Source organism: Prunus avium, chromosome 7 (assembly GCF_965620075.1).
Source record: "Prunus avium chromosome 7, drPruAviu1.hap1.1, whole genome shotgun sequence".
Classification (NCBI taxonomy): Eukaryota; Viridiplantae; Streptophyta; class Magnoliopsida; order Rosales; family Rosaceae; genus Prunus; species Prunus avium.
Genome location: NC_142290.1, coordinates 22,518,563 through 22,538,761, shown reverse-complemented (window position 1 = coordinate 22,538,761; position 20,199 = coordinate 22,518,563). Strand labels below are relative to the sequence as shown.

The 20,199-nt window shown below is 37.2% G+C and overlaps 2 protein-coding genes and 1 long non-coding RNA gene across 5 annotated transcripts; 1 reads left to right on the top strand and 2 right to left on the bottom strand.

Annotated features, from left to right (window-relative positions):
• Window positions 1-220: 220 nt before the first annotated feature.
• LOC148293143 (uncharacterized) lies at window positions 221-18,535 on the bottom strand. The gene is made up of 2 exons (XR_015837199.1): window positions 18,471-18,535; window positions 221-957 (listed from the first exon to the last, which is right to left on the bottom strand). It is a non-coding gene; the product is annotated as an uncharacterized LOC148293143 (long non-coding RNA).
• Window positions 992-5,069, top strand: LOC148293145 (protein FAR1-RELATED SEQUENCE 5-like). Of its 3 annotated transcripts, XR_015837111.1 has the most exons (5): window positions 992-1,269; window positions 1,355-1,532; window positions 2,080-4,264; window positions 4,348-4,491; window positions 4,758-5,069. XR_015837111.1 is itself a non-coding variant. In XM_088256013.1 (4 exons), the coding sequence occupies exons 3-4, from the start codon at window positions 3,009-3,011 to the stop codon at window positions 4,439-4,441; spliced, it is 1,350 nt and encodes a 449-aa protein (XP_088112139.1). In that variant the 5' UTR covers window positions 992-1,269; window positions 1,355-1,532; window positions 2,080-3,008; the 3' UTR covers window positions 4,442-5,069. The 3 variants fall into 3 exon arrangements, 1 of the variants encoding a protein (XP_088112139.1); XR_015837112.1 differs by having other exon boundaries at window positions 992-1,532; XM_088256013.1 differs by having other exon boundaries at window positions 4,348-5,069.
• On the bottom strand, window positions 13,468-16,904 carry LOC148293144 (uncharacterized). The gene is made up of 7 exons (XM_088255888.1): window positions 16,231-16,904; window positions 15,995-16,147; window positions 14,751-15,901; window positions 14,582-14,666; window positions 14,415-14,510; window positions 13,910-14,316; window positions 13,468-13,814 (listed from the first exon to the last, which is right to left on the bottom strand). Exons 1-7 carry the CDS (start codon window positions 16,585-16,587, stop codon window positions 13,670-13,672), a joined length of 2,394 nt encoding a protein of 797 aa, XP_088112014.1. The 5' UTR covers window positions 16,588-16,904; the 3' UTR covers window positions 13,468-13,669.
• Window positions 18,536-20,199: the final 1,664 nt, after the last annotated feature.

Sequence of the window (20,199 nt, the reverse complement as noted above, 5' to 3'; positions counted from 1 at the left end):
CTTAAGTCCAATCCATTGTTTGGTACAAGGCCACACTGGACAACATTGGACTTCATTTTTTCAAAAAAAATTCAAAATTAATTTACTGTTTATTAGATTATTTAATATCATAAATAAATAATTAAAAATGTATCAAATTACAGAACCATTATTTATATAAAAAGTTATTATAGAACCATCACATTCAAAGAGATTGGGACTTCAATAAATAAAAAATATATAAAAAAAGAGATCGAGACTCTCAAAAAAAAAAGAAAAAAAAAATATTGGAACCTACAACAAGCAACAAAATCCAACAAAATTAACTCAACATATCTAACTTACTCAGAACAATTGAGATCAATTCGATCAACCCATTAACCACTATTAACAACAACAGTAAAAAATTAAAAATAATTGCAGCCAAAAGGAGATGGAGAAAATCTGGGATTCCCTATTACAGCCAATGGTCTTTGCATCTTGGACCAGAAACAAACATAAGCAGAAAAAATAGAAAAAGAAATATGAGATAGCATTGAAGAGATTGAAGTGAGAAGATTTGCATCAATGGTCTTCGCATCAAACCCACCCTATTACAGCCAATGATCTTTGCATCAAACCCACCATTTTCCTTCCATTTTTCTTGTTCCTATTTCCAAGAGAGAGATTGAAGTAAGAAGATTGCTTGAAATATGAGATAGCATCAGAGAAGAAGATGAATAGAAGAACAGAAGAAGAAAGGGGGCTCTAGAAAAAAAAATGAGAAGAGAAAATCACAAAGACAGAAAGAGAGGGAGAGAGAAGAGAGAGGGGAAGAGAGAGAAGAGAAGAAACAGATGAGAGTAGGCGTGCTCGCTGAGAGAAGAGAGAAGAGGCGTGTCTCTGGAAAATACTCGGATTCTAAACCCACATCTGGGCTTGGGTTCTGGAGCCATAGTTATTTGGGACATGGATCCCATGCCCATATCCAATCCAAGACTAATATAAGGGGGAGCTTCTATAGTGAGGGGAAAGTTATAAGGGGTTTTTTTGAGGGGTATGTTAGAGCCATTGGATTTCATCCAACGGTGAGTTTTTAAAAGAGGGTGCATGTAGAACCGGGTTGAATCTGACCCGTTGGAAACCCAACTTCAGTTGAAGATATTTCCCTCTCTGAAAAATTCAAGAACACAATCCTCTGTTTTTGAATGTAACGCAAACCCAGAATTAGAAAGATCCAAAGCTCCCAAACCCTATAGTCGCTCCATTGTCATCAGCTCCTTGGGAGGCCTGCGATCTATGGCATCCTCGGTATGACGATTAATGGCTCTTATCTAGCTATTGCCCTGTTTTGATTCTATGGCTGAAGTGAAAACCCCTTCTCTTTTTCGTTCAGCACACGAGATTCCAAATGAAAGCAAAGTAGCATATCTGGTTCTGTAGCTAGACGCCGCAGCAGCATTTGTTCCTCGATTGTGGTAGAGATGGAGTCTCCACTACCAAAGAGTCTTCTCTAATGTCCACCACATTCTCTTAAGCTGATTGACTTCGGAGCTCCCGCTTGAGTTTGAGAGGTAAGTTTACTGTTGCTGGATTGATTTTATTGGGTTTGGTTTGTTTTTTGTGAGGGTGAGAAATTCGTCATTTGTGGCATCAATAATGCGTCATTTCTGCGGTCAATAATGTGTTATTCTGCCGTCAATAATGCGTCAGTTTTCTGTCAATAATGCGTCATTTCCTTATGAATATTCAATATATTTAGTTGATTGTTTTTGGTGGGGGTGGGAAATTATAAAATGTAGGTAAAAGATCCTAAACTTAGGCTTAATGGCATTAGGAGTAAGCATTTGGAGAGGATATTGGGAGAAGTTCTGTAATTGCTGGTTTGAATTACATTTGTGTTCTTAGTTGAACATGTTGGTTCTAATGTTATTTTTTTCCAGATTATTGCACAAGAGATGACGTAACTATTATTAAATTTTGTGTAATAATGGCTCTTACAAACAAGCTAGGCTATGCGTCTTTTTTGTGTCAATTTGGGCGATGTTTATTGTAAGTGGAATGCATTGATATGTTGTAATGCAGTAATGATTGATTAATGAATTAATATTTGCTATGCAGTGATTTAGAAGTAGTTCAAAAATATATGTGGGTAAAATGTCTGGGGGCTCAGAGAGTGATGACTGTGTAACAGCTAATGGGATGGTTTACATTCCTGAAGTAAGAAATGAGGAAACACCAGCGGTTGGGATGAAGTTCGACTCGCTTGACCTCGCTTATAATTTCTATAACAGATATGCATTCTTGGCTGGCTTTGGTATTCGACTTCATTCCAGCTTTCGGGGGACATATAAGAAAGAGATTCTGAGGAAAGAATTTGTTTGTTGCAAACAAGGTGCATACAGGAAAGATGAAACTCGGGAGAGAAAAAGACAGCGGGGAATAAGTAGATGCAATTGCAAAGCTAAGATTGTGGTTGTGAAGACAAATGGGAGCAAGAAGTATGCCATCTCTCTTTTTGCAGAGGGACACAATCATAAGATGACAGACTCAGAAAGAGTGCATTTATTGAGATCACACCGTCGTATTTCGGATTCTACAAAAGTACTTACAAAACAGTTGGGTTCGGTTAATATCCCCATTCATCAGAAGGTAAGTATTTTCGAGGTGCAATCCGGAGGAATGGATAAAATCGGTTTTATCAAAAAGGATATTTACAATCTTGAATGTAGTGTGAATGGGAAGCTGAGGAACCACGATGTTGAACTAGTGACCGAGTATTTTATGGCTGAACAGAAAAAAAAAATGAGGCTTTTTATTTCAAGATTGAGGGAGATGGCGAAGACAGGTTTAGTCGATGTTTTTGGGCAGATGCAACTTCTAGACGGGCATACCGGTTGTATGGAGATGTTGTTGTATTCGATACCACATTCAACACGAATCGATACGACTTGACATTTGCACCAATATTGGGAGTTAATAACCATGGTCAGACAATTGTCTTAGCATGCACATTTTTGAGCAAGGAAACGACTGAGTCGTTTATTTGGATGTTTGAGGAGTTTAAGAAAGCCATGCAAGGTGGCGAACCTAAAACGATCATTACAGATCAAGATGCGGCCATCACCAGAGCGATTTCAATAGCCTTCCCGACTACATTTCATCGGCTTTGCATATGGCACATCACATCAAAGTTCCATGTTAAGTTACCACATTCTGCTTATAAGGAGTATTGGCGTGAATTTCAGAAAGCCATATGGGATACTGACAATAAGGATGAGTTTGATGCAAAGTGGAATATTGTGGTTACAAAGGCTGGTTTGACTGACCATCAATGGCTAAGTTCAATGTTTGATTTAAGGGAATCTTGGGTTCCAGCCTACGCACAAGACTTTTTTGCCGCTGGAATGTCAAGCAGCCAAAGAGCGGAAGGTTCTCATGCTTTCTTCAAGCAATACATATCAAGGAGAAATTCGTTGATGGATTTCATAATACGATTTGAGAGGGCACTTTCCCATCAACGTCAAAAAGAGTTAGCTGCTGATCACGTAGATGCATTTGAAGTGGCTCAATGTATTCTACCAATGCCAATGAACAAACAAATGGCTACCTTGTACACAAGGGCAATGTTTCAAAAGTTTGAGAAAGAACTAATACAAAGTACAACATGTTTCCTAGAGCTCAAAACAGAGGATGCTTCAAAAGTTGTCTTTAATGTGAGCGAAAGGAAAAATTGGCAAACAAGAGTGGCAGAAGTTGTATATGTCAAAGATTCTGACCACGCATCGTGTAGCTGCAAAAAATTTGAATTTGTTGGGATTATTTGCAAGCACATCCTAGCATTGTTCAGAAGGGACCAGATTGAATATATGCCCGATAAATATATTTTGAAAAGGTGGAAGAAAACTACGAAAGCTGGATTGGTGTCAGATGCAAATGGCAACGAAATTAAAGACTCTGCAGATCCTGGTCTTTTAATAAAGCGGAGTACAATGTCCCGACTTGCTTCAGATGTGGTTGAGGATGCATTAATGTGTGAAGAAGGATGTGAGCTAGTGTCAGAGACTCTAAAAAGTTTGCGGGTGAAGTTGAAGTTGTTGAAGGATGGACCAAGTAATAACGAAGTTGGAGGGTCTAGCTCTCAAACACAATATATGAAAGACCCTAAGAGAGTAAGGTGCAAAGGAAGGTGGAAACAAGTAACGGGAGCAAAGGAAAAGCCAATGAAGCGAGGGATTCGACACTGTCGGGAGTGTGGAGACATTGGTCATGATAGAAGACAATGCCCAAGAAATTTGAACACACCGTAAGATGTTAAAACTATTTATAATAACACCTAAAATTTGAATAGTTAAATTTTTTATGTGCTTGTGTTTGGTGTTTATGCAGGACATCACCGTCAAACAATGAGGAATCAACTCCAATAGATCTCAGTGACCCATTATTCGACGAATTTTACAGGATGCACGGACCTACCGAATGATTTATGTTTGTATTATACAAAGGCCGGTTGTTATGAAGGCTAATGATCAGGTTAAGTTTTCTATATGCAGTTTTATTTTATTTGTTTGTTCATGTCCACTGCTAATTGAAATGGAAATTTGGTTGGTTTACTTCTTGCATGAAATTTGGACACATGTTAATTTTACATGTCTTCTCCCTATTTGGAAATTTTCATAGACATTTGATAAAGTATCAAATTTTGAGTTTTGTGAAGAAGCAATGACTTTTACCATGTACAATGGGTAGTTTATGCTGAATTATGAACGAGTGACACAGATTCATTGATTATATCACAGGGTAATGTAGCATTTCCAGCAGGGAGCTGTTGTTTCCATCAGCAGTAATGATTTCCAGCACGAATCATTTCTAGCAACACTAATCATTTACAGCAGCAACCAATTTTTCCTAATGTTATGTTCTAGTGCTTGACTGGTTATTAAGATCTGACCTTGACTATGAAGCAATATTGGTGCACGATTTTGTAAACATTCGTACCTGAAGGATACTTGAAATTTGCACTATGTTGGAACACAATGATTAGAAATCAGCGTGTAAAATACAAACTACAATACAACATCTTCTATGCATGATAAGTACATTGCAGCTAATCACATTTCGAATGCTTGGAGAATATTAAAGTGTACACCAACATTTCAACTACTCGTAATTTCGCACACACAAGAAAATTACATTGCAAAGCATTTTATGTGCTCCCTCTTAGCAATATCACGATCACCCCAACCAACTGAACAATGGTAGCCATATTCACTCGGTCGTATGGGTCAGCTTTTTCCGAGCAGCTTGCACGTGCTTATGGTCACTCGTGTCCCCACTCATATAGACGAAATAAATATTCAGCAATATTTGTAATATTTTGTTATATAAATAACCCATAAATCATTCACCAAAGAATGTATAGCACATTGGCATGTAAAGTGAATAAGGAGAGTGTTACTTATGACTGACGTGTCAATTTTTTCAAAAAAGTACGCCATCTGTTTAATGTGAAGGGACATGATAATGCGACTTTACTGATTCCCAACGCGTGGTGATATTGACAACTTATTGAATAATATTTCAGTTTTTGCAAAATACAATTTTAGACACAAGGAATTGCAATACATAGTCCCAATAATTATATATGAAGCAAATGAAAGTAATACTTGTGTTATTATAAATTAGATAATGAACATTAAGGAAATATACTTCTAATTTGTCCCAGTTATATGTTGTTGTTTGTACTGTTTCATGTGACACTTTTTCTATCTTTCTTTATATTATATGTTTAGGGAATCCCTCAAAGCAACATATACTGTGAAAAATAAAATATTGTGTGAAGTTCTAATCACTCATATAGACTAGGACAAATATTCAGTACTATTTCAAAATTGCTTGACTGGTGTCAGGCCATCGAACGATGTGATTTGACATGATAGAGATATTTACTACGAACCCAAGACGGAGCCATATTGACAACTTATTGAATAGCGTTGACGTGTTCAAAGATCTAGATGCACGCACCCATGATGGCTTCAGAGCATTGTCCAATTATTACATATGTGGATTATTATAACAAAACAGATACGTTTACAGCCTTTTATATGAAAGGAAACTAATTATTGTATTATTAAAACTTAGATAATTAATATTAGGGAAATATACTTGTGATGTTGGTTGTTGCAAAATATATAGCTAGGGTTAAGAGGAAAGTGAGTTATCTAAAGGCATTCAAATTTTTTTCTTTATGAAATTGATGATTTCTAGCTTCCCCTAGTTGTATAACGTCACAAGGAGGCCGGAGTAATTTTCGGGGCATTTTTCCAATTTTCCTACAATTTATTTAACTTTTTTCAAGATTTTTGCACTAAAAAAAAGCCAAAATAATCGCAAGATGACACCTGGCGCGATCTGAGCGCATCACCTTTCACCACTTGCACAAGTGTACGTCAATACACATGGCCACATCCTTGGTTTTTACCCTAAATTCTTATTTTATTGTTTTTTCTTATGAAATTCATAACTAAATACACAAAAATGATAAAAATGTTCCGAAAATTGATATGAACTCATTGACACTTCATCTTCCTTACTGAATTCCCCGTTTCATGGTTATTCATTTTAAAAGACAATTTCGAGCATTCACGGGAGATGCTTGTTGATGTAGGTTTATCTAGGTTAAAGTTAACAACATATATAGCTAGGGTTAAGAGGAAAGTGAGTTATCTAAAGGCATTCAAATTTTTTCTTTATGAAATTGATGATTTCTAGCTTCCCCCAGTTGTATAACGTCACAAGGAGGCCGGAGTAATTTTCGGGGCATTTTTCCAATTTTCCTACAATTTATTTAACTTTTTTCAAGATTTTTGCACTAAACAACCTTTAATTTCATCATTCATTACTGTATCCAACTCCTCTGCTTTCAACTTCCTTGTATGACTCAACTTCAAGTACTTGTTCTTTTGGGAGAACGCTTTGTTAACTCTAATGTTAAGATCAGCCAGAATGGCCTCGTCTTCAACACATTTCTCGTGCCACGAATTGATCAGTCTGGAATTATAATCTAGCTTGCTACTGACTGCATGTATTGCCTCTAATGGATCATCGGAGTCCCCCTCACTCCCAAATGATGTTGAAAATGGAAGGGGTCGGCGAGTACAACGTGGAAATGGAGCCTGCAACTCCAATTTTTCATATTCGACTGTGTTGTTGGCGCCTGAAGAGGATGACATGCTTGAATAATCCTATTTGTTTTTAGAGGATGAGGATTGCATATGCAATTTCGTTTGAGGAAGGGGACATAGCTTTATAGACCAACATACTAAAGCTTGCGTGTAGTCAACATATGTACTTTACTTCAATTTTTAAAAAGAGGTGTCAGGTTTTGCTTTTCAAGCATGTCAACCTCATTACACCACTGTCAGTCGTTGAAAGAAACTCAATGGCAGTGACATCTAGTTAGTGAACCCAACCACAGTGGTTAGGATTAAACTTAGATTGTATCAGACAAAAAATTAATTTATACATTGTCAACCAAATATTTTTTGGCGGGAACCTTTTTATTGGTATTACTATCACATCCTTCATAGAAACTCTCCCTCCACGAAAAACTGACTCCTCCACCGAATCTCTCTCCATCGACTGAAACTCTCTCCCTCCATAGAATGGATTTACTAACCAAGTTTGATGTCAGCATAATAAACACCCCTCCAAACAAAGACCGCCTTCGACACGCAAGTGAGTCACCAGACAAGCAGTGTCACATTCCTAGACAGAATGACCATTTTGTTGGAAGTTTTGAGTCTGAAAGGGTTCTTGGATTCTGGAAGGAGAGGCATCTTCAACTTGGTGATGAAATCCAAAGGGCAAGGGCACGTTTGGAATTTGTTGAAGGCCAAATTGAAGATGACAAAAGGCAGGCCAATCTGGATAGGGCGAAGTTGCAGCGCATGAAGCGTAGACACAAACGACTTCGGAGTGTAGCTGTTCAAAAATACAAGAACTCATCTAATGCAGTGGAGTCAAAGAAGCGTGTGATGCAAGCTGGATTCGACTACTTCCGGTCCTATGCAAAACTCGTCGTACCCGGGTTTGATTGGTCATCTATTACCTTTTCCGACGTTAACAAATATACTCACCAAGGGAAGTAACCATTTTGGTTATCGTGTTTGAGCAGAGGCAAATCAGTGGAATTGGAATTTTCATTCAACTCTGCTTCAAACCTATTTTGATGCTTACTATTATGGAAGATTTCAACCTTCATATTTTGATGTCTTTAATGATGAGAACACGTGATGCAACGTGGCCATCTACTTCAGTCATATGTTGCTGCCATGTCCATTTTTGTGTGATCACGTATCAGATTTGGACATGGTTGCATCATATGCAATGTTGCCTTTATTTATTATATGTTAGGGCAAGGTTTATGGAAAAGCATTTGTGAGTGCGTTATGTTATTGTTTTTTTGTACTGGTTCATCTCCTACTATTGTTTTCTTCCTTTATATTATATGTTTGTGGAATCCCTCAAAGTTAACATATACTGTGAAATAAATGCAGAGTGAATATATAATCACTTATATAGACTAGGACAAATATTCACTAATATTTTAAAAATGCTTGAGTGGTGTGAGGTTTTTCAAAAAAGTATGGCATTATTTTATGTGATTGGACATGATGGATATTTTGTACTGATTCCCGATGGACTACTTATTGAATACCTGTGACGGTTCATAACTCTAGACGCAGTTGCATATGGACTACTTATTGAATACCTCTGACGTGTTCAAAGCTCTAGGCGCAGTTGCAATGATGGCTTCAAAGCAGTGTGCAATTATTATATATGTACATTATTATAACAAAACAAAAACAGATTATGTTACATCCTTATATTTGAAAGGAAACTATTTCTTGTCTTATTACAAATTATATAACGAATATTAAGGAAATATACTTGTTAAAGTGAACAGACATATATACTTAGGGTTAAGAGGAAAGTCAGTTCTCTGAAACAATTTGGATTTTTTCATTGCGAAATGGATGCTTTATAGGTTCCTCTAGTTTTATAACGTCACAAGGAGGCCGGAGTAATTTTCGGGGCATTTTTACGATTTTCCGACTATTTCTTACAATTTGTTCAAGTTGTTTGCACTAAAAAACCCCAAATAATCGCAAGTTGACACATGGCGCGATCTCAGTGCATACCTTTCACCACTTGCACAAGTGTACGTCAGTTGCAACCAAACATTCTTGCTTTTTACCCTAAATTCTTATTTTATTGTTTTGCCTTACAAAATTCATAACTAAAAACACAAAAATGATAAAAAAAAACTTCCGAAAATTGCTACGAATTCATTGAGGCTTCATCTTTCTTACTGAATTCCCCGTTTCGTGGTGACGCTAAATTATTATGATATTGTTCTTGACCCTAAATTATTATTATATGACTTTTTACCTTCTATATTTATTAATTTTATTGACCCTAATTTTTTTTTTTTGTAATTTTGTTATGCGAAAAGACCATTTCAGGTGCCAATTAGTTTCTCTCTTCTTCAATTTCTTAACTTCTAATTTTTATTAGGGTTAAGGGATGTTTTGAAAAAGTAAATGAAAAAAATACATGTCAACCATTGTATGGCATCAGAAAAAAATTAGTTTTGGATATGATAAGTGGGAAAATGTCTTTTCCAAGCACTGGTGAACAGACAGCTCACTCCATGCACGCCTTTTCGTTTACCAAATATTAAGATTGTAGTTGGGCAAAATATCTATGTCAGTAAGATGTCATATTACCCATCTTTGATGTCAGTAAGCATTCAAGTATACAAATATATATACGTAGATTTATATATAAAACGGTTTATGACTGCACAAACACCAGACAAAATACATTAAAACCCAACATTTGGCCAACGTAGCCAGCCAACGTAGAACTGAAGAGAAGCAAGTCAAGAAAGCATAAAAACCTTAAAAACATACTACAACTAATTATAAGGGTATGGATTCCCTGGCACAACATACACACGCATTACCTTGAACCAAAAAACACTCTCACGGTGCCATTTGCATCGATTGCAACAAGTCCAGAACGAAGGATTTATCTTTGCTTCAGTAGGCCAGCCTTCAATAACAAAACACCATTCGTTGTTGTTACAAGCGCTGCAATGATTGAACTTAATCTTCCCATAGTAAAACATATCTACAATATGTCTTGCAACATTCCAAACTCGGCTTAATCTTCGTCTCAAAGCATCCCTGGTTCCTTTCATATCAATGTTGTTACGTTGATTCAAAGAACACAAAAATTCTAATGCATCCTCTTTTGACTGACCAATTCCAGACATGCCAAGAAGTCCAACTATATATGCCGCTTCCATATGGCCTTCCGTGGCTGCGATGCGCATCCCATACAACGCTTCCACGTTACCATGCATGAAAAACACTTCGAACGCCTCTCTAAATATCGACTCAGGGTTCTCGCAAGCTCTGCATTGTTGCAAGAAAAGCTGGACCGCAGGATTAGCATGGTACCAGCTAGGATGGTCTGGGTACTTAGCCATTGAAATGGTGTTCCACACTTGTGGAGTGTTTGCCAACGTCCGGAATAATGGGCACACAGATGCCATACGGAAGAGATCTTCCGAAGATTGGGTTGCCACGTATAACATCACTTTAAACCAAGCCAACTCCGGGATGAAGGCTTGGGGCATCTCCAAATGGATATGCTTCCTTCTCTTTCCTCCGACTGTAGTGAAATATTTGGAATTCATGTGTTTCTATTTTTTTGGAATGGAACGATTTGAGGAGTGGAAGAGGGGAGAAATGAGAATAGATGGGGTTTTGGTTCTGTTATAGGGTGTGTTTGTTGTACCGTTTGGAAAATGTGTTTCCACTTGAGGTTTTTCTCACTTGACCCTTTTTAAAGAAACTGAACCAACACCCTAAAACTAGAGAAAAACAAAAGAGAAGGAAAATGTCATCGAAATGCAAAGTCAGACAGTCAAAAAGTAAATTAAGAACCTATATGCATAGGCAATTTTAGGATTTTCCCGCCCTTTTTATGTCAATGAAACAAATGTGACGGATTACTGACTAGTCACAGAACGTCCCATCACATAACTTTTCATTTTCCCACACCGAAATATAGTAGTAATGTTATTAAAATGTGATGGATGTTTATCCAACTAGTTGGTTTAATGAAATATAATGAAAATAATATAGGGTTTAGGGCAGTTTTCCCTCCATTTTCATATTGGGTTTTGGTAGTTAAATATTATATTGGTTTGTGCCCCATATCTGACGGTACATGTGTCGAAAGCATGCCCAACCCACCCACAGACAGAAAAGAGGATATAATCGCATTTGGGCAGAGATGAGAGAGCTCTGAGTCCGAAGAGGTTTGAGTGAGAAGATCTGAGTGAGAAGGTATGATTCCAAAGAGGTTTCAGTGAGAAGATCTAAGTGAGAAAAGGTACAAGTGAGAAGATTCAACATGTCTTCGTCTTCATCTCCCGCTCAAACAAAGAGGTGTCCGTACTGTGGAGCTGCAATGGTGCTTCGGGTTTCAAAATCAGACAAAAATCGAGGGAAGCCATTTTGGAAGTGCCTAACCTCCTATGTAAGTTTTCATTTCCAGAATATGTATGTGGGTGAAAAAAACCTTTGTCTAACTCTGACACAATTATTTTGCATATATGATGCCTGCAATTAGGGAGCCACCAGTTGCAATGGATTTGAATGGGTTGATGTAACTTCCGCTCAAGCAGAACAGCCAGATGACACGTATGATGCTACGGTGCTGAATATGCTGAAGTCCATTAAGGACTTGGTATTAGTTTTATTACTTTTATCAATTTTAATATTATTTGTTCTTTTAATGACCAATTAAGTGCACAGTTTCAAGGATTGTAAAAGTTCTCCCCAAAAAGACATGTTGCACGCACCACCAATGAGTTTTCAAACCCATTTTGTAATATTTGTTCTTGAAATAGGTGGATTGGCATTGAGTTTAAATTATTGTTCTTGAAATAGGTAGATTGTTTATTGGCGTATACTAAAGGTTTATTGATTGTTTACTGCATGTATATCGCATGTTATAGCGCGAATATTGGATGTTTATTGAAGGTTTATTGATTGTTTACTGCATGTGTATCGCATGTTATTTATCGGATATTGGATGTTTATTGAAGGTTTATTGATTGTGTACTGCATCTGTATCGCATGTTATTTATCGGATATTGGATGTTTATTGAAGGTTTATTGATTGTTTACTGCATCTGTATCGCATGTTATTTATCGGATATTGGATGTTTATTGAAGGTTTATTGATTGTTTACTGCATGTATTTCGCATGTTATTGTCCGATATTGAATGTTTATTGAAGGTTTATTGATTGTTTATTAGTAGGAAGAACAACTATTCAGTAGAATTTCCTAATCGATACGACTCCCTTATGGATGGTGAAATTAGGGACTGATGTATATTGCATGTCTATTGCGTATAGATTGCATGTGTATTGCGTGTATATTGCTTGTCTGTTGCCTGTGTATTGTTGTTTATTTCCTTCGTAAGCAATAAACAATCAATACACACACAATAAATGTACGCTATGCACGCAATAGACAAGCAATATAGACGTAATAGACAAGCAATATAGATGCACCAATATACATTACTTTTATGCTACTGAGTTGCCCAAGACCAATAAAATAAAGAAAATCAACGAATTTATTAACCGATTATAAAGGAAAGAGGGATTCAAACCCGATGGGCGGTACGGAACCAATAGGAAGTTTTTATAGCATTGCAGATGGGAAATGTTTATTGAAGTTTTATTGAGGTTTATTGACGGTTTACTGAATGTTTACTGAAGGGTTACTGCATGTATATCGCATGTGTTTCTATAAAGAGGGCATGGTTGAATAAAACATTGGAGGCGAGGGCATAGCCGCCTATTTCCCTTACAGAATTACAATCAATACACACGCAACCCATTGCGATTAAGTTAAGGCATGGTGAACAGCTTAAAGATTGGGATGTGATATTTGGAATGGTGGCTTGGATAAATCATGACATATTACTTTGCAATAATGTAATACACTTTAAAAAGCCATCAGTCATTGTTCACATATGCAGTCTTCCAATCCCAATTCAATGCAGTTTGGTTAAGGTTATGTCGTGAAGGAGTTAGGGCAATATTACAGAGATGTTTGTTTCATTAAATCCAAAAAAACTTTACACTCCAGATGCACATTCTATGTATGGGAATGGCATGTGCCTAACTTCAAAAACGCATATGCCTATCCATTTACATTTGCCCACGTGCACTAGATTTACAGATCCATTTACTTTTCTCCTCACTAAGCCTATGCATCTCCATTTCAGATTCTTCATTTTTCTGTCCATGCTCTGCATCCAGCTACTATATACATTTAGCCTAATATGAGAATAAACGTAGCGTAGTATCACACTAATCAAAATGAAAGCATGCATCCGCTATAATAATATTTTGATTCTAATTGTTGTCCAATAACTTAAACTTAAAATTATGTACAAAAATACACTAAGATTGAGAAAGACGAAGAAGAATTGAGGAGCAGAGGTAGAATTCAAAAAGGAGCCGTGGATCTGTATTGTGTATTTACATGACTTTCAAATTGGAGATTTCCAAAACCAATTTAATCATCACGTACCTGAACCCATTTCAACCACTATCATGGCATGTAAGCATCTCCCCGTAATATCTCTGCAGCCAACTTCAACCGGAAAAAGGGCATGTTCTGCGCGGTGCAAGTAGCTAACGGAATCTCAGCGCTCAAAAGCTCAATGTACTTCAACACAAACATGCCACAATCGCCTCTGAAGCAAATCAAGAACTCGATCAATTCAAGTAATGACATTGTAACGTAATTGACAATTTCAAGTAATAAAATTAAAGAAAAAGTTGTGCTCACTGATTAGATTGTTGTGGAACATCCACACGTTCTATTGGCCATGGACACCACCAATCTCTGCTGCAGTCGTTTGCGTAAACACCTTCTTCATAAAATTCGATGGAGTTGAGAAGATTTGGAATCGTAATTGAAAGCGGGGCGAGTTCTTCCTTTAACATCTCATCTGGAATAACTGAAACCATTGAATCGTACACTTTGATTTCACACTTAACCAGATCAATCATTAGAGCCACCCAATGCTTATGCTTCGTCAACATACAAGGGGCATACACCTTATACACGTTCTGCCAATCCACCCCACACGCCGGAACCTTGCCATTTACAACGTTCACTAAACTGTTTCTAATTTTCCACCCAGCCTGCTCTTTTTTTCTTTTATTATCCACAAAGCAAGTATGGATGTGATTCTGTGAAATAGAAAACAATCAATGGTTAAACACCTCCACAAAGCAAGTATGGATAATTTGTAATTATTAACTGCACTTGGTCAAGCCCTATGACATACCATGAAAAATACATCGGTCGTTGTCCAGTTCGATATTTCTACAACCTCCAAATCTTGTTGTCGCTTCCGGATGAGATACAACCCCAAATCAATGTGCTGCACATGTTTTTCTAGTCAATCTCATAATCTATGTACATTAAAACAAATGCATAATCAATTAAACTTACATCTCCTGTCAGCCAACCGTCAGCTTTTACGAGGGAAGCGAAGAATTCAATCTCAGCTTCCACGTGGCCAAATTGCATCACTAAACTGTGAATATAACAAAGTTTTAGATCACAACAATTTAAAAATATATACACTAATGCCTTCTATCTCAAAAAACAAGGGACTTACTTTGGGTTAAGGCGCCATTCCCAACAAAGTTTCAGCAATTTCACCATATCATCATGCGGAATCGCCTTCATTGGGTCTAACATCCGAAGTCGGGTTGTCTCTGGCACAGTTTTTTTCACCAATTCACTAGCTTCAATGATCTTCCACATAGGAATAATCCTCTTTCTCTTTCGTAATTGGACCCCTTGTTCCACAGCTTTACCTTTATCATTCAACCAAACGTTCAACTCAGATAGCACAGCTGTAGGTTGATCCAAATCAATATCCCTGAGATTAAACTCAACAGTTGTCCCCGCCGTGCTCTCACCAATGTCATCACAAACCAAAACAACTTCATCATCCGCTTCCTCACATTCCTTTATTTGCACTTCCTTTTCCTCACTTTTTTTACTTTTCACTTCCTTGCCCTCCCTTCTTTTTCTTTGCGGATCCTCTCCATCACTGCTTTTTCTTTGCAGTTCCCCTCCGTCACTGCTTTTTCTTTGCAGTTCCCCTCCGTCACTGCTTTTTCTTTGCAGTTCCTCTCCCTCACTATTTTTTCTTTTCACTTCCTCTCCCTCACTGCTCTTTCTTTGCAGTTCCTCTCCCTCATTGCTTTTTCTTTTCACTTCCTCTCCCTCACTGCTCTTTCTTTGCGCTTCCTCTCCCTTGCTGCTTTTTATTTTCACTTGCTCTCCCTCTTTTCTTTTCCTTTGCGCTTCCTCTACCTCACTTGGTTTTCTTTGCACTTCACCCCCTTCAATCCCCTCCTCGTCCTTTTCCTCTCCCTCATATCTGTTACTTGGCCCTTCATCCCATTCACTATCATCCATTTCGTCAGATCCCGTAAATAGATGTGAGATGGCACAACGATTCGTCCTCTCTTTCAGTAAAGCTAGGTCCCTCCTTACTTCCTGCTCAAACTGAGGACCTAAACAGTGGTCCAAAAGTTTTTCCATCCGTATGACCTTTAACTCAAGGACGTCATTTTCCCGCTTTACTTGAAACAACTCGGACCTCAACAAGCTTACCAGCTTGTTCAACTCATCAAGATCAGCACATGAAGAAGGAATTGACTCTGCCGAGACAACAGCAGGGCGATCCTGTGGCCAACTCCAATATGATTGTCTCATTTCCTCTTCACTCGGACGTAGCGCCCGCAACTGAACTGACTGTTTCAGAATACAGACAATATTCATATTCAATCATTCTACTTAATAATTTCATTGAATCTTATAAATAGTTTCAAGGGCTGCAAACCAAACCTCTTTGCTCTGGAAAAAATAATTGTTCAACTTCCTCATCTCGGGCATAGACGTAGTCGTTCTCCATCGCAAAATACGCGGGACAGCTGTTGGATCAACAACCTTGCAGTAATTCAGGTCCACCATTCTAGGAATTAATTCATATACCCAAATCTACACAATTCACAGGACAAAAGTCATTATTTAAGTTTTAAAGTTCACAAAGCATAACTGACATGAACATTATTACCATGTACCTGGAAAGCATACGTGAAACCTTTAAAACTCCACCCACCCCTTTGCACTTCACCATGCTTATGCTTCTTGCCCTTCTCATTTTTCCGGCTTGTTCCCGTTACCTTACTTTTCCCCTTCTCTCTTCCCTCTTCATTTTCAAAGCTTTTCATATACTTTGTTGGTGCAGAAAATAGACTGTCTTGGGTTTTGTCAAACGACACCGAACCCCACGGATACCTGTTGAACGCATCCAAGTCCTCTACAAGGGTCAGGTAATTTACATTGATGTTCAAATGCTTGTCCCTTCCCAAAACCACTAACTCAGCAAAGTAAACAAGAGCTAGCTTGTAGACGTCATCTCTCTCTTTGCACCTCATAAATGCTTCTTCTAAAGCATTACATGTAATTCCTTCGTCTATAAAATATCTTTTCTGAAGTCTAATTTCAGCACTTTCTCCACTAGAAACTTCAGGCACTTCCCCAAAACGAAGCCCCGAGATCAAACAGAAATCCTGACGAGTAAACTGAGCAACGTCGCACCCTATTAAGAAACTCAGTCCATCCAAGTCTTTCACACCCTGCCCCGCGACTCGACGCAACACAACTCCATGCACAATCTGCCCGCTAAACTGAATCTTGTCTATATTCAGAAGATGGCCAAAGCATGATGTCTTGAATTGTTCTAATTGTTCCGCACTCAAGTTCGCTCGAATTGCAGCTAGGGTTGAATTTGCATGTGAGCAGTTGTTCACCCATGACGCATATGCCTCTGACTCTGGCCATGCCAGCTGCACGTTGGATCCCATTTCCTAAAATACAAGATGAAATAACGTTAACACATATACTACCACCACGTATTTGCACAATCATATTGGTATTTAGTATTTACATAACTAGTCAACCAGGCACATTACAAATTTTATGAAGTACATGCGCATAGGGATTACTGATCACAGCCTTTAACATCATCAAAGCAATATGACAAATTTTGTGCAAATACCTGTTAATGCAATGATTCTGTGAATTACAACCAATAGCATGTATTTTATTTTTGGATACAAACTCCAATCAATGGTTGATGCATGAGTGAGTGTGAGTGCAATCTAGGCAAGTTCTGCACTTCACACACATGACAATTATTGTCATCTCATACACAACACAAAATAAATAAATAAATAAGAAAGATAGTGGAAGGAAGCAAAGCAAAGAATTTGCTCTGCTATCTGCTTGCTAAGCCATTGCCACATCCTTCTTTCTTTCTAGCTTTTTCTTCAGTGAGCTACTATGATCATGGATCAACCTTCATTTCAAATGCTTTGCACTTTTATTCATGACTTTATTATTATATCTTCTCATTTTTCACAGGCAAATTTAGCAACAAGGGAAATAATATTTATTTCAAAAAATATATATATTATAGCGCCAAAGATATGTTATTGACATGTTATTGACTTCAGGGTCTCCTCCAATTCAACACCATTATCTTATTCATATCATTGTTGATATGTTATTGACATGTTATTAACATGTTGTTGACTTGATTTTCATTCATTTTTTAACATATACACAAGCAAAAATTAACATGCAAGTGAAGCACAAGGAAGAGATGCCAAATCCAACAACATTGATGGTACAAATTGGGGAAAACCTTTACTCTAACCCTAAACTCAAATTCCATAAATTACTCACCAAATGTTGGTTATTGAACAATCGCAAGGTGTCTGTGCGGGGTCTTTGTGCGGCTTTGCTCCACAAATGGAACCTTTCACTTCCAACAAATACGGCTTCTCTCCTTCCCCTTCCACTGCTTCGCCACTTCCCCTTCCACTGAAAATAAATACTTTTTCAGGGTTTAGAGAATGGAGTTGCGCTGCGTTCAACCGTTTCCTTCAACCGTCGTTAATCGTTGCCTTCAACCTTTTCTCAGAGCTTAGCAGTTTCTCAGAGCTATGGGTTTTAGAGTGATGGGTTTTTTCTGTTCAAACTTCGAATTGATTCAGAGCTATGGGTTTTAGAGTGATGGGTTTTTTCTGTTCAAACTTCGAATTGATTTTTTCTGTTCAAACTTCGAACTTGCCTCTTTTTTTTTTTTTTTTGGGACCAACTTCAATGCTGGATATTAAATTCGGGTTTGGGTTCCTCACCTACCCGATTGCAAAACTTTATCTCAATTCTCCCTAGCCTTTGGATTGATCTGATGGCTATAAAGTGAACCCCTTATAACTTACCACTCATAACTTTCCACTCATTATAGTCTGACCTAATATAAGGTCACCAAACAATGGCTAGGATCCATGTCCATTTTAATTGAAAATATCCAGTCCAGTCCACACTACCAAACAGGGCCTTAAAGAATTAAAAGTTGGCTGCCAAACTTGGTTGGACTCACGTGATGGAGTTGGAAGGTGGAAACCAATTCAAGTTGGAATTGAGTTACCACTTTGGAAACAAATGGAGGTGGCAGCCAGCACTTGTTGGCACTTGTAGGCTATATATATTTTCAGATTGTTCTCAAGGAAAAGGAGATTAGAAATTCAGGAGAAACACACGGCAAAAGAAAGAGAGAAAGAGTGAGGAAGAGAGAGAACAATGATGGAAAGGAAAGAACCAAGAGCTAATAACTCTTTTAAACTTGTTCTTCCTTTCCTAGTTCTCATTTAATTTATGTATATTAGTTTCTTTGTTTTGTTTTAAATATTAATTATGTCTATTTAAATTACCTAACTAAGGTTGGATGAAACACCATTATTAAATAAAGTTCTAGTTTTTATTATCAATTCTCAAATATTGTGGTATTCAATGATTATAATTTTCACTTCACATGATTAATAGATTAATCTTCTTTTCACCACTTCTATCATGTATTGTGACATATAACATGTATTTGTGGTAGTTAAGAGTTCGGATTAATCTATTAATTCATCCTTGGTTTATATTTCTAATTTACAAATTTCTTTGATATTTTGTTATTCAAATAAATTTTTTCACATAGGATGCTTAGGAAACTTTGATCCTTTGTAGTTAAATAATTTTGTTTACATTTTATGCTTAGAATTTGTACTTATGAAGGGAAGGAAAATTTACTTATGATCTAAATTACAAACTTAATTGATAAATCTTGAGAAAGCAATAGATTGATTTCTAGATTGCTACTCCATGGGAATTGAAAGATAAATAATTAGGATCTTATGGAATAATGGTGTGGATTCCAATACCTTAGTTATTTTTCTTATAAATTTAAATCTCAATTTCAGTTTATTGTCATTTCTATATTTGTTTTATGCTTTATTTAATTTTCTTTATCAACAAACAAATCACCATTTGAATCAACTAGGTTGGCAATGAAATTAACTTGGGTATAATTGGTTTTCTATCTTTACACGCAATCCCTTGGGTACGATCTCGCTCTTACACACTTATGCTATATTCGATTCGTGCGCTTGCGAGTTTATAAATTTTAAAAGAAACCTCTTTTGAGGCACAACACCTATCCAATATAGTCAAATGTAAGGATCCAATCCAATGTATATTGGATTGGATTGGATGATCGGTTTGTATGAAAATATAATCATTGCAAAAGAACTTTAGTATTTCATTACATATAATTCAAAATTCAATCGATCAAAGATATACAACATGAAATTTAAAACTGTTGGAGAATTTTCAGATTTGACCTCGAATATCTTCTCAAAGTTAAGTAGGGCTAGGACCGTGGCAGTGCACAACTTGTGCTTAATGAGGGCGAAACTCTTCTCTTGCCCATCACCCCACTGAAACTTTCCTTGCTTCAAACACTCAATGATGGGTAATGGTGCCAAATCATGAGCAAACCTTCGATAACTCACTTACTATTCTCGGGGTAGGCCAGTCACTAATAGCTCGCACCTTCTCGTCATCCATAGATATCGTCGCAAACAACATAACCCAAGAAGAGTGATTTATTGGTGCAAAAATTACACTTTTTCAAGTTGATGAAAAGTTGGTTTTCC

Coding starts and splice junctions, on each gene's coding strand:
- LOC148293145 (XM_088256013.1), top strand. CDS start 3,009: ATGTTTGAGGAGTTTAAGAAAGCCATGCAAGGTGGCGAACCTAAAACG. Junction 4,265..4,347: donor CCAAGAAATTTGAACACACC/GTAAGATGTTAA, acceptor GTGTTTATGCAG/GACATCACCGTCAAACAATG.
- LOC148293144 (XM_088255888.1), bottom strand. CDS start 16,587: ATGAGGTGCAAAGAGAGAGATGACGTCTACAAGCTAGCTCTTGTTTAC. Junction 14,511..14,581: donor ACGGTTGGCTGACAGGAGAT/GTAAGTTTAATT, acceptor AAACATGTGCAG/CACATTGATTTGGGGTTGTA. Junction 13,815..13,909: donor GTTCCACAACAATCTAATCA/GTGAGCACAACT, acceptor GATTTGCTTCAG/AGGCGATTGTGGCATGTTTG.